This window comes from Macrosteles quadrilineatus, unplaced genomic scaffold, assembly GCF_028750875.1.
Source record: "Macrosteles quadrilineatus isolate MER2022 unplaced genomic scaffold, UCM_ALF_1.0 Scaffold_8__2_contigs__length_117827958, whole genome shotgun sequence".
NCBI lineage: Eukaryota > Metazoa > Arthropoda > Insecta > Hemiptera > Cicadellidae > Macrosteles > Macrosteles quadrilineatus.
This window is the reverse complement of record NW_026542601.1, coordinates 84,067,156-84,081,356: the sequence shown is the minus strand read 5'-3', so window position 1 is coordinate 84,081,356 and position 14,201 is coordinate 84,067,156. Positions and strand designations below refer to the sequence as shown.

Genomic DNA, 14,201 nt, shown 5'->3' with positions numbered 1-14,201 from the left:
TACAACAGTAAAACTATGCGGAGGAAAAAAGGTTTTTATGAAGTCGATTATAATATACTACAATAAATAGTATACTACGTACCAATGACTTCATCTCCATTCAGGCTCTATTGCGTAGTTTTGTTAGGTTACATAAAAAATATTTAAAATTCAACTTAAGTAGGCCTATACACATTGTGGAAAAAAATTAAAAATTTCATATGAAGAAATATGCTAAGTAAACTTTTGTGCCATCGGGCTACGCCAAAATCGATAATCACAAAACTTTGTGCAAAAATAAAACTGCAATTGACTAAAGTTTTCAATTTCTGTCACTACATTTAAAGCTAATATATTCGGGATTATGGTAAGAATATGATCTAATAAGTAAAAACACTCATAAGACCGACAATGTAAGTTTTAGGAGACTTGTAAAATGAATAAATTTCTTATTTTCTTAGTAACAAGGAATTAAAGCTTATGGAAAAATATTCAGGTTATTTAGGTCTTATTTACCTGTATTTGGAATAACTCAATCTATTTTCTATTTAGCCTTTTCTAATAATTAAGGTACTTGGCATTACACAATCATGCTTCTCGTTAAAAGCTTCATATTAACAAACATATTATAACATTTATTAAAGTGGTTGAACTGGTGAAGGTTGTAAATAAAATATCAATCCAATTTTCGACTTTAAAGCTGTGATGATAAAATTCTATTGATTAAAAAGAACGATGTATTGAATAGCCTGAGCAAACAAAACTACAACCACCTAATACTGTACAGGTGAAATGGAAGGATTGTAACGTAGCACACGTATCACTAACAGACTTTGATTTCAATAACGTTAACATTAAGCTATTTAAATACAAACAGTTCTATATTATAACTTACCTGTTCATGTACAAAAATCACATTCAGCGACTTATCCTACATATTCACAGTTAAAGACTTTAGTACATGCCCCTTATGTATTTACATAAAGCTTGAAACTTAACAAATCAAACTTCACAGTACGAAAGTAGGTAACTTAAAGCTAATAAAACATAAAAACAATCGTTTCTTCGTCTGTACACCGAATATAAAATACTTAGGCTTTAATTCGCTTAAAATGACTTCCGTTATGAACGTAAAATATGTTGTTGAACAACAACAGTCATTACTGAAATTCTTCTTCGTCAAAGAGTACATTGTCCAATACTGGAAACAGAACATTAAGTTAGAGATTATTTATTACATTAAATGGTTTTAGCTGCTTACTGTGTATTATGGTGAAAAAGTATTTAAAACATATGTATATAGACATACATAAGATAAGATATGTATAGAACATTATTTTCACGTAAAAGAAAAACACTAGACTTTCAAGCAGATTTTGGTCACATCAATGCAACAACAATTAATTGCTTATTTAACGATTGACAATAGGAGTTGAAAAAAGCTAGTTTTAAAAATGTATTTAGTAAATAATATAGTATGCTAAAATAAAACAATCTAAAGGTATAAAAGTAAATACTGTAAACGGAACTGACAAATGAATTGACACAGCATATTTCCAAATTTTTTTATCATATTGCATGCTGCTTTACCTTTGAGCATGGATTCCAGCCTCTTAAGATTCCTGAGGGTGGTGGCCAGTTCCCGGGACGGACTCTTGACTTGAGGCGACCCTGGCTCACTGGCCTCCAGCTGGTCAATCATGGCACTCAACTGATGGTTCTTGGGACTGTCCTCATCATACAGGAACCTACAACACAGAAAAGGTTTTGACTGAGAATCAGTACACAGTATGTTAGGGAGCATTCTATATGAATATTCTATATTTTGAGTAGGGTTGGGAAAATACATTCCAGTTCATTGGGACGGGATTAAATTTCATTGGGAATTTTCTTTGGATGGGATTTGTTCCCCCATTCTCAACGATTTTGCGAGTTGCAACTGATGATAATGACATCTCCCCAATCACGGAAGACATCGCTGGTTATAATGTGACACAAATTCAACATTTAAAAGATTACATATTTGGTGTTAATTTATTTATACTGTATTGCCATAGTCAATGGTACATCCCCAGTCAGAGAATGTCTGATGTGTTATATTTACATGATTAAATAGGTACTACTAAATCATTAAATAGAGTTACCTTTGTCAATCAGCTCATAGTAGTATTTACAATGTTACGGCCGTTTCAGCATCTTCGTGCTATCATCAGACGTTCAGCTTTAGTGGCGTTGTTAATATACAAAAACACAAACTGTCACACGCGACGTAAACATACATAATCATAAACGGCCGTAACATTGTAAATACTACTATGAGCTGATTGACGAAGGTAACTCTATTTAATGATTAAGTCACAAGATCAGCTCAGGGGCTAAAAAATGTGGATTTTAATTAAATACTAGTCGCTAAAATTAATTTGTTTAAAGTTTAGTATTTAGAAAATGTACTAAATATCTAGTTTCTTACCTTAGCTTGTTGAGTAAGCTGCAAGAGTTGCCCTTGAGTTTGCTAGAGAGTCCAGCCAGCGCGCTGATCACCAGTGTGTCAACACCCTGTAAAAATCATCAAAATAATACAACCTAAGTCATAAGTTTATCCAGAAAGTCACAAAGGTACTTTTGACAACTGAGTTCAATCAAAACCAAAGCGTTGAACACAATAAAAAAAAAAAAAAAAACTGCTAAATATTCTGATTTGAAAAAAGTATAACTATTAAAAACCAAGAGTCTGATAACAAAAATAACAAGTAAAAAGTTGGTTGGTAAAGTTTGTCGGAGGGATTTAAAAAAATGTGTGAGCAAAGTGTGTGGTGTGTGAACACTACTAACTGGAGTTTGTCATTGAATGTGAAAATTGTAACACAACAAAGGTACATTAAAACCCAAACATAAGCTACATATGACTGGTGAAATGATTTATGGTAACTTAGCTACTGACTAACATCAGCTGATTCATTAGGCAGGATTGCTGATATCAAAAGCCCAATGTTAAAAAACAGCTGGATCCAGTATGAAACCATAAAAAAGATTGATAAAAAAGATAACCATCTGATTATTACATGAGTATTGTTACCACTCAGCTTATTTGTATTAAGTTATAGCTTTTATTTATAGAGCAGCACATTTGACATCAAACATGCATCAAAGCAGCTCAAGATCTTGTAACGGCAGTGGGTGGTATGTATTTGGTTGTTTGGTATAGTTAGTACTGTATCTACAAACAAAGGAAAAGTAAATGATAAAGAAAAAAATTGAAGAAAATTAATAAATTATTTTTCTAATTAAGATAATTAACAATTGTATGGATGTTCAAAATTATTTTTTAACATTTCAAGATGCATATTGAACTTGTATTAAATCACGTTTATTTTTTAACATCCTACGGTTCTGCCACAAATGGACATAAAGTTATTGGAAATTATGGATTGATGCAAACATTTAATCAGGGTTTTGTCAAAGTTTTAGTTGCTTACAAATTAAAATCTGTAATTTTTATAGTAAACTCAATAATTTAAATGACAGAAAAAAAAAACAATAATAAATTGGAAAGCAAATCCTAAAAATCATCTATAGCCCTGCCAAGCTTTTGTAGGTGATGAAAAGTGAAATGTGTAGCAAAGCCACTCATACTGCAATGAAATGAGGCAATAAATAGTACAAATTCATGGTGTCTACTGGTCACGGTAGTCACAGCACTGATTTTTAGGGAGTCACTGAAAAGTCACTTAGGGGGGTAACTGAAAAGTCGCTGGTTTTACTAGGGGGTAACAAAGTGGTCACTGAAAAGTCACTGATTTCACTAGGGGGTCACTAATTTGGCCAGGGGAAGTAGGGGGAGGGGATCACTGAAAGTAACAGATTTTCATCTTAAAATCCCAAAAGGCCCCTAATCGAATCTAACTACAATACAACTTATTACCTTCTTTAAAGGTATATATGGTGCAATATTGTTGATCTTTAGATATATATTCACCCTACTTAATTCCTACTGGTTGGGATATGTTGTGTTTATATGTAAACAGGGGTGAACCCTTGTTGAATAACTATTGAATAACCTGTTGAATAAATAAAACTATCCATGAAAGCAATGTGATGATGATGAATGGCTCCAGACTGTCAATAAGACTGGTTAGTTCGGCTCAAACACAATATACAAACACAACACATGAAATGTCACTCTCACCTCACTGTCTGCTCGACCCTTCACTTTTATAAATACTGGTTTTGTCACCTACAAAACACAATCTCTGTATTTTTAACCTCAAGCTTTATGTTACATTAGAAAACTGTGAAATAATTTTATTTCTTCCAGTTGGTGGTAACATGGCAAAATTCGAATTGAAATTAAAATCCATCTTAAAAAAAGAGATAAAGTTTATGACTTTGTTTATTTTTATTTTTAATATTTTTTTTTTAATTTAGAAATTTTATTCACAATAGCAGTAAAGGCAAATTTAAGACTAATCCTAGGAGGTTAATTTAAACTTTTTTTAACTACAGAAATTAAGTTAGCAAAGCAAAATTTCCAAAAAACAAGGATAATATTTGTGGGATGGTAAGCAAAAATTTTGTTAATATTTTTGTTAACATATTGTATTCGGTCAAATGCCACGCTCAATACTCCAACCCTAATTTTACATACCTAAATTTTGTATAAAAAAGTGAAAGTGTTGAATATCATACATCATCACATATCTGCAGAGAGATCAAACTTAAATCGGACTAATCATCTGAGGTGATTTCTTTAGGTATGTCTATGTGTTTGTTCTGGGTACACTAACATTATCAAACTGAGTGGGATTAAATAAAAAAATTTTATCAAAAACACAGCCAAATATATAGGCTTGAAAATATAGGCCAATTGTTCACAGTGAGAGTTTCTATATTGCTTTCTTGAACTGTGAAATTTCCAAATGTATCAAAGCACATCACCCTTCCAATATGTAAAAAAACCTGCACATCAGCCAATAATTAATAAGAAGGTAATGTACAAATCTTACCTCAAGTTTTGGCCTGTTGCGCAACGGAGGGGTGGGGGAGTTGGAAGTGTTGCTGTACAAGGAGACACGGCTGCCTTGAGGAGTGTTCTCTAAGGAACTCTACAAAACAAAACTTTGTTGAAACTTTAAAATGGCGTGCTTCTCCTTAACAGTAGAGTACAGTAAAGCCTTAACTATCCAACCTCCCAAATAGTTTCCTTTTGACAAACTCAAGAATTGGTGTAAAATTTAAGTTTCAGTTTATCGGCTGTTATGCAATATTTTTTTCCCGGTCAGGGAAGATAAAAATATGAAGTTTTTGAGATCACAGGAGATTTTAATTTGGCTGTGATCGCAGGATAAGGTGACATCTTAACTCATAGAAGAGGATTTTCAAAATCTAGCTGCTATGGTACTAACGGCTTATGGTCAATTTGTTCTTGACGTCATTTTATGTGTGAAAAACAAAATTCCTAATGATGTCCCCCCAAGAACCTACACATCAATATAACACTAGAAAAAAGAACTCTACTGTATAAGGTAAAATAAACACAGATTGGAACTCTGTGAAAAAAAAAAACAACTGCTAGTGAGAAGTTTGAAAAAATAATCCCAGAATGTCATGCAATGTTTATGGGTAACCACTTAAATATCAAATCCTCTGCTTAACGACTGAGTAAATGATAGTTACCCTTGGAACCTGTAGTACTGGCCAGTCTTCATCTTCGTTGGAAAGTGTGATTTCTTCTTCTTCCTCCTCCGAAGACGAGGCTGTCAACTGGTGAGTGCCGTGGAAGGAAGCGGATCTCAACACGGGGTTCACAGGACTGAAAATTAACATCAATGAAAAACAATAAGCTGTAAGCAAAATAAACACACACAGCATTACAGCATTATAGCTATATCGTGCATGCTGGTAATATTACAGCTAGGTACAAAACTTTGGCAATGAGTAGAGAAATATCTAGCAACCAATGAAACTATAAATAGTACTATTAAAGTTTGGTATAATAGTACTTTTAGAGCATAGTGGGTGACCTAACGTAAGTTGTAAAAGGTCTTAAGGAAAAGGGTGTAGTAGTTCTACTTTTTTTGTCTTAAACAAAGCTTGTACTAGTACCTAAGAATCAAGAATTTTTATTCATCGTTAACGCTATGTACAACACATGCTATGGATGAACGTCATAATAGTAGCCTAAAGTTTACGGGCAATAAGGCTAAATAAATATAAACAATAAAATATTAACAAGTGCAGTGTACATGCCTGAAGTTGTATATGAAGGACGTCATATACCAGTATTTAACAAAAACACGTTTTATTCTTTAATACGTTTGGTTACATTTCAGATACAGTCACAACGTGTCTACCTAAGAAGAGGGCTGATACCAATAAAATATATCTTATGCAAGTTAAGCTTGGTAAGGTACTGTATGGTTACATAATGTTAGGTTAGGTTTAATTTGATTAGATTAGGTAAATTTACATCACCATCATTTTCATAGTGGCGACCCTCTTCTTGGAAAGACCTGACACTTTTCAATATATGACTCACAAAAAAAGTCATCTTCTTTGACTCTTTAAGATTAAACAATGATGAACCACTTGGGATTACACACACAACACCAAGCCGTGATCCAAAAATTGAACTTGCTTCATAACAAGACTCTCGCTAACAAGTCAACCTTGATAACAAGTGTCATTTTCAAATTCTCTTGAATTGTGATCCCTAATCACATGTTATCGCAAACCTCGATAAGAAGTCAACCTTAAAACAAGTCTTATTAAATAATACTTAAAGAGTCTTTTTATCGAGGTTCTACTGTATAAAGCAAACCCCTTACCTCTTAGGTGTCGTGATGGTAGAGTTGGTAGACTGAGTCATGGCTGATGGAACCTGTTTTTTCGCTGCTTCCTTCTTCTTACCCTCGGCAGCTGCTTTCATCGGATCGTAGCTTTTGCGTTTCTTCCAATTCTGGTATTCCTTTTCTTTGGAAGACAAGGTTGAGTTGCTTCTACCTCCCCCAATGCTTAGCTTCCTAACGGGTTCTTTCTTGATGGTCGGCGCTGTTACAGGGGCCTGTAAAAAGGGAACTGTAAGTAACTATGTACCGTAGTTTAATAAAAATACTCACATTTTACTATTCAACTTACAATTTAAGAAGCCAAATTGTTTATATTCCTTCTGGATTTGTTTAAGAAAACAATTATTACAGAATGACGTATGCAAATCTTTCTAAAAAATATGTTAAGTCCATTAGTTTAATGGTTTAACTAAAGAATGTTCCATTGAGTTACAACTATCACGGAGCTGTAAATAGTTGAAATAACAAAATAACAGTGAGCTTTTAGCATGGAATATTAACATTGACTTTTGGTTATGGAAGTAGACATCCCATCTATATGGACCAGCTGCAGCCAATAAAATAAAAAGTTAAATGAGGACGCTGTTTTCACTTTTTTCTTGTTTATTTTTTTGGTACTATGATAATTATTCGACATAAAAGACTGTGTTGTCCACAATAAGTTATCGTTTGGATTTGGCTGTGTTAAAAATTTTCCGTATTCAAAATAAGTATAACATCAGCACATGGTAGGATTGGGAGTTTTATGAGGAAAATTGAGTTCCATAAACTCCATAAACATAAAACTTTGCAGTTTCTTTCTGAACTGTATCAAAGGGCTTTAAAAACAAATAATTTAATACAATGGAATGTTGTTGTAAATTAGAAATTCCAACCTTATTGTTGTAGGGACTGTTGTAGATTGCTTGATTATGGATGTATTTAAATTGAATTTGGCAAATTTATTTATTTCATACTAAGCTATCAGCATACAAAAAATACACTTCACTACCTTCCCTGTAGCAACAAATCTCAAATAATGAAAAATCAATGTTTTTTAGATAGGAAATAAATCTGACAATTTTATGGGAATATTTTGTTGAAAATTCAGCTAGTAAGTGGAAATTTGCTTAGTCTGCAGTTTTGCTGCGGCAGGGGTATTTATTCTAAAACTTGGTACAGTTTTAGCATGGCTACAGTCAAAGGTATTTCTTCACCTGATGGAGTGGTCGAGGAGATCTCATACTAAAGCGGCCACAGTCGGTCCGAGCAAAGGTAGACACAGGAGCCGAGCTGGGCGGTGGATCCGACATTCGCTTCACCACTCTCGGAGGAATCGCTTTGGCAGGAACATCTTTAGTTTTGTTTGTAAACAAAGAGGATGTACTATTTTTCTTGGGCTCTTGTAGCCTTTCTCTTCGTAAACTAGAAAATAAAGTGAATGTGATCAATGATAAGCCTTGGACAGTACACTAAATTGGACCTCACATGTCGATAAAATATGTAATAAAATTAGCTCCGGTATTTTTACTTTAAGACGACTATATCCCCTTTGCAGTAAAGAAATTTTGCGTAGAAATTATGATTTGCTAAGTGGCAAATTACACACTTTAGGGAACAAAAACTTTAAAAATCAAGTACAAATTTAAGTGATTTTGGTCAGGAACCTGATATTGCAAGCAAAGCAACTTGGTTTATGACTTGCCAATGGTTATTATTCACAATCTACATTAAAATTATTTTGTTTTTGGTGCAATACAGGGGGGGGGGGGGTTCGAGACAGTGGCTGTGCTGAGGCTTCCGTGACGGAGTGCCGTGCTGTGTGACGGGATGCCGGATAAAGCTGTAAACATTTCTGATTCTAATTTTACAACTAGAGGTGTGCAAGCAGAGGTGATTTTCTATCCAAGCCAATAGTCAAACGTAAGACCTCTAGTGATCAAGCTTTAACTATGCTTTTAAATTCAGAGGCGCTAAGCAATGTTACACCACGACAAACCTTAAGGCACCCACCTCCATCCCTAATTGCAAGATATATTATTTCCTGAATGGAGAAGTATGAACGAACAATACAAGGAAGTAAGTTACTAAAAACCAAGTCAATACATTAAACTCAGTAATAGCCCATGTCTTATTTCCTAGTTTCTCTCTTCGAGAGTTTCTAGTGACTAACCTGACACTCCTGTTGTACCGCAGACCTCCCCCGGAGTCTCTCCGTTCCGCTACATGATGCAAACTGTTCTCGGCGTCACTCTCACCACCAGAGTCCAGTGACTGCGATACCCTGGCTTGTAACACTGAGATTGTCCGTTCTGTCTCCTTGGCCCACTTGTCTCTCTCCGGCTCCGGCGTTGTCAGCTCCTACATCAAATAATTGATTATCTTTCAAACGTCCCCTACGGGCTACTCTAACTGTAGTACCTCACTAGCACTCCACGTGGACTACTAGAAATGTAGCACTGCGCTCCCCTCACTAACATCGCGTCGGTGTGAGCCCAGCATTCGGTGGGAACTTTGTTATTGTTGCCGGTTTTATATGTCATTTGGCTGTAATTCATTTATGGATCGGCCTTTTTTGTATCTTACTGTGTCAGTGCTTTTGACCCCTTGTGGGCTTATATTTAGTGACATGAAAGAAGATAACAATAATGACTATAGTGTAGCATTATGGCAGGAACCTAACCTCAAAATTGTGCTTGATGCCTTTTTTGCAGTATTTTCTTATGGTCCTACATTTGGTAATACTGAGGGGATGTTACATTTAGTACTGCTATCTGTTGGTTTCTTGTAAAACTACGTCCACTACACAGTACATGCCTCTACTGTATATTTAACAACAATTTAAGTATATGTTAAATTTAAGTAGTTTAACAAGTTACCAAAAGCCTTGCTGTATTGTATTCCTGGCAAGTAAAAAATCCTTTTTATCATCATATAGATGAATATATGACATGTGAGTTTTTGTTGCCTAGTTAAGATGACCTTATTGTAGACAGATATTAGTTTACCCTCATTACAGAAATTCAAGAGTCATATTCTTGTTTTACTGCACTCCATTACCAAAGAAGAGGCCGAGACTTTGATTAGACCAACCCATACTTGACTCTGACTAAAAATCCTCGACCCTTTGACCCCCCCCCCCCCCCCCCCCCCCCCCGCCCTCCAAATGTCTTTTTGTAGACAGATATTAGTTTACCCTCATTACAGAAATTCAAGAGTCATATTCTTGTTTTACTGCACTCCATTACCAAAGAAGAGGCCGAGACTTTGATTAGACCAACCCATACTTGACTCTGACTAAAAATCCTCGACCCTTTGACCCCCCCCCCCCACCCTCCAAATGTCTTTTAGCGAATTTCCCTATAGGGAAGTAGCTATTACCGTAGGTGGCACGGTAAGACCTAGACCCGGGACCGATTTACTTTTTCATTTTGATGTCCCCAGAGGCCAAAAACACCATTCGTTCAAATTTTTATATATGTATATATATATATATATATATATATATATATATATAGACTTATATATATATATACGTCCGTGAACGCGATAACTTGAGTAATTTTTGTCCGATTTTGATGAAATTTGGTTTAAAGGTGTAAAGCAAGATAAACTTGAATGAGTTCGCGAACCAGCACGATCGGACCATGGGAACAGGGCTTTACGGGGTAAAAATTGGTTTTTCTCACTTTTGACCCTTAAAACACAAAATTTCCCGATTTCTCTTTAGACCTTTTTAAAGAGCTTAAAAAAACAAATAATTTAGTATATAAAAGTATTTTTGTTTGATTATTAGTAACGGAGAAAATTAAAAAAAAAAGTAAATTTAAAATTCCCATGTTATTCTTATGGAGAATATTGTCAAATGTTGCAGTTTGCTTGTTTATGGATATATTTTGATCAAACTTGGCAAATTTATTTATTTTGTACTAAGCTATCAATATTTTACTCAAAAACACACTTTATTAGTTTCCTTGTAGCAGCAAACCTAGGTACTTGTTAAACCTAATGTTTATTAAAATATATTTAACTGAAAATCAATTCAGACAAATGGAAATTCGCTTAGTCGGCAGGTTCGCTGCGGCGGGGGTATTTTTTATTGAACTGGCCGACATTCTCAACCGCATTTCAGTTTTATTTTAAATAATTAAGAAAAAAAAATCTCTCATATTCAGTTTTTGCCCTTAAAATTTCGCAGACTGATAACAACCAGGCCTACGCACAGGCACCTGCCCATGTAGGCCTATCCCATAAGTATGGCAGATTCATTAACAATTATAGTTGTACTACTATAGTTATCTTGCTCTCTGTTTTTATTTATCTGTATCTTTCTGTACAATATTGGGATAAATAAACGTATTTCATTTCATTTCATTTCAGATTAGATATATTTTTGTGACATTTATATATTATGTATCTTTTGACAGAACAAATATTTGTTGTCTTGTTTAAATTTAACGATGTCCATTAGAATTTGTGTATATTGTTGAAGGAATAAATTTGTCTATTGCCTATAATAAGCCTCTAGTAATGGATGAAACTAAATTTAAACTTTTTCGTCCACTCATCTACACAGCACATTAAATGTTCCTGGATCCGGTCACAGCCAACTACAGTGAACGTGTTAATACATTTTACATAACATTAGCGATCAATATCGATGCTTCTTTACTAGACAGACTTGGTAATATCTTTGTACTCCAGAAAGACAATAGAGAATGGTGCTTAATTGGTATGGTGTTGATTGAGTAAAGCCTTCAACTGTTTAGGATTTAATAAGAGATTCCATCACGTCATGAGCTCAGGAAGAACACAACAAGAGACAGGCTAACCTCTATTAGGAGTAAGGAAGCTTTCCATAAAAACAGAGTTAGTTTTGTCACCTTGAGGGAGAGGTAAAAAATCAAAGTAAAAATAGGACTTGTCCACTATCCAAGAATGGTTTAGAAAGCATCTGCAGTAACATTGTTTTAAATGATAACTTATTAACTTACCAATAAAACCCCAGGAGATAAAATAACAAATGTATACCAGTTTATTTCTATCCTAATATTTTATTTTTACTTTTATGTAAAGGGAAAAAACATTTAAAATATTCTAGTATAGGAAACAGTACAGTACAAGAATATATTCTTCAAAAGTAATAGTTTTACCAAAAAGACTTTTCAATACGTTATTAAATTTTATTTTTACCCTTTTATAAAAATTTATTAAATACAAAATTATTATGCATTATAAAATTATCATTTTTCTATTTGGTACAAAATATTGGTGGTCAAAACCAACAATTTGATACCAAAAACCTGTGTAAGTAGTTATTTTCAATTATTGCGTAAAGGTGTTAAGTTTACTTAAAATATTAAAATACAGTTATTTTGTAAATATTGAGTTACTTAGTTTGAGTAAACTTGGTTTATGAATCATTTTCACTTTTTTAACGAGTGAAGTGAATTATTTACGCAGAAGATTCTTCAAGTGGTAACTGATATCAATAATGACTCATCTTTACAGTGACATTAGGCATCCACTGATAACGCTGACAACCTATTTGACTGATTGCTCAGTTTAAATTGCTATAAAAGAGGATCGTTAACTCATTTTGTACCCAAGCTACAACTCTAGCTCTCTTAATATTTAGTAAGATGATACTTCAACGTTGTTCTTATAACACTTGTTGAAAAGGATTACTTCATCCAAACAGTTAACCAATTTTCTCAAGCTCAACTTACTAACTTTGAGAGCCAAGGGGACAAGCCATAAAATTTTTTTTTAGATTGGAAATAAGACAGAAAAACATTTCCCGTTCATAGTAGTAAGTTTCATGGTCATAGAATACACAGTTTGGTAAGGCACATAGTCCAAGTTTTGTATTACAGCAGAGTCTCTTAATAATCTGATTTTCATTTATCTAACCTCCGTTTTATCCGAGCCTCTCTTCAGACGACCGAGTACAGTGAAATTGTGCACTATTTCCGTTTGGACTGAGCACTGTAGTGCAACCACTTCTATTCCCTAACTGCGCTTGGAAGATGTGTGCTAGGCTTAAGATACCTGCACTTAGTTGTCCTTCCAGATTACTTTAGCACACTGCATACTAAACAGTTTGTCATACATTCTCAAACCTGTACTCTACTACTCCTGTACTCCTGTACTCTCTACTAACCTTCACGTCTTAGTTGCACAGCAAACAGAGACCCATGGTATATGGGTGAGAACCGCTTTACCTTATATTTTACAGATACAGCTGTAGTGTGTGCAATAATTTTACTTTGTCTGTTATTTGCTAAGTTATTTGTTATGGCTTCAAAACAGGAGGAAGTTATTGGTTTCAATAGTAGACAAACAAAGGCCTTGAATAAATATTTCAACAAGAAGACTTGTTTAATTTTATTATTTCAACAAGTTTGGCATGGTTTTGTAATGATTTCCATCTTGACCTTTTTGCTTATACGACCTTGGTGTATTGGTTTAGTTATTAAATAATTGATTATGATTGAAACTCTATTCTATACTAGATATCTAGGCCTAGATAGATAAAAAAATTATTGGAAATTACATATTGACTATTACAGCATGAAATTTTTGTTCTAGATATGAGATACAGACAAGTACACGTTCATTGATCTTGATTAAACCAACAGTGTCATTTAGACATTACAATAATATCCCATTTCTTGTTAAACTACTAACTTAACAAATAATGCTACACTACAACTAGTTGTAGACAGTACACACAGTACAAGCGTTAGGTTGGTTATTCCCCCTAACACCACAACTAGTGTTTGCTCCTACCTGAGCTGCGGCCGGGTACGACTTGCGGTTGAGACAGGACCTGAGAGGCTCATGTTCCTTCACAGGAGCCACCAGTGGCAGCCGAGATCTCATGTTGACTGGGGACGGGATCTTGCTCAGGTTGATACTCGTTGTGTCTGAAAGAAAAAAGTTGTTGAAAAGTTGTGAAATGACTCTTCACCTTGACTAGGATCTAAAAACATGAGAGATGACTCACAAACTTTTTTTGTAATTAAATCATAGAGAAACTGTGTAAGCACATTTGTTGTTTAATTTAACATTACTTTGACATTACGTTTGACATTACATTACATTTGATTTGACATTACGTTTGAATCGTTCAAAATCTAACACTTGTTACCCCATAAAATGTTAGCAAATAATAAAAAAAAAGTAAAAAAAAAAAAAAACACAAGGCATATTAAACTGGAAAATCTGGAGGGGGGGCGGGGGAGATTTTGAAGAGTGAAATGAGGTAAAGTCAGTTCCTAAAAAGATGTGTGTGTGTGTGGTACCATCTTGTAAGACTACTAACTGGCAAAAATATAATATATTTAATGAATAATATACAAGCGTCCGGAAAAATACTCAATCCTTTTAAGGAGA

At 34.2% G+C, this 14,201-nt stretch overlaps 1 protein-coding gene across 4 annotated transcripts in view; it reads right to left on the bottom strand.

Moving 5' to 3' along the window:
- The window catches only part of LOC129001741 (uncharacterized), a 28,540-nt gene continuing 14,339 nt past the window's right edge, over positions 1 to 14,201 (bottom strand). For 3 of the 4 annotated variants that reach the window (XM_054429158.1, XM_054429160.1, XM_054429161.1), the window contains 10 exons: positions 13,596 to 13,732; positions 8,977 to 9,164; positions 8,021 to 8,228; positions 6,804 to 7,039; positions 5,653 to 5,788; positions 4,983 to 5,081; positions 4,166 to 4,213; positions 2,450 to 2,535; positions 1,570 to 1,727; positions 1 to 1,180 (listed from right to left, as the gene is read on the bottom strand). In XM_054429158.1, the coding sequence (XP_054285133.1) occupies positions 1,140 to 1,180; positions 1,570 to 1,727; positions 2,450 to 2,535; positions 4,166 to 4,213; positions 4,983 to 5,081; positions 5,653 to 5,788; positions 6,804 to 7,039; positions 8,021 to 8,228; positions 8,977 to 9,164; positions 13,596 to 13,732 (1,337 nt within the window). In that variant the 3' untranslated portion in view covers positions 1 to 1,139. The remainder of the gene's footprint in view (positions 1,181 to 1,569; positions 1,728 to 2,449; positions 2,536 to 4,165; positions 4,214 to 4,982; positions 5,082 to 5,652; positions 5,789 to 6,803; positions 7,040 to 8,020; positions 8,229 to 8,976; positions 9,165 to 13,595; positions 13,733 to 14,201) is intronic. The other variant, XM_054429159.1, reaches the window with a different exon arrangement.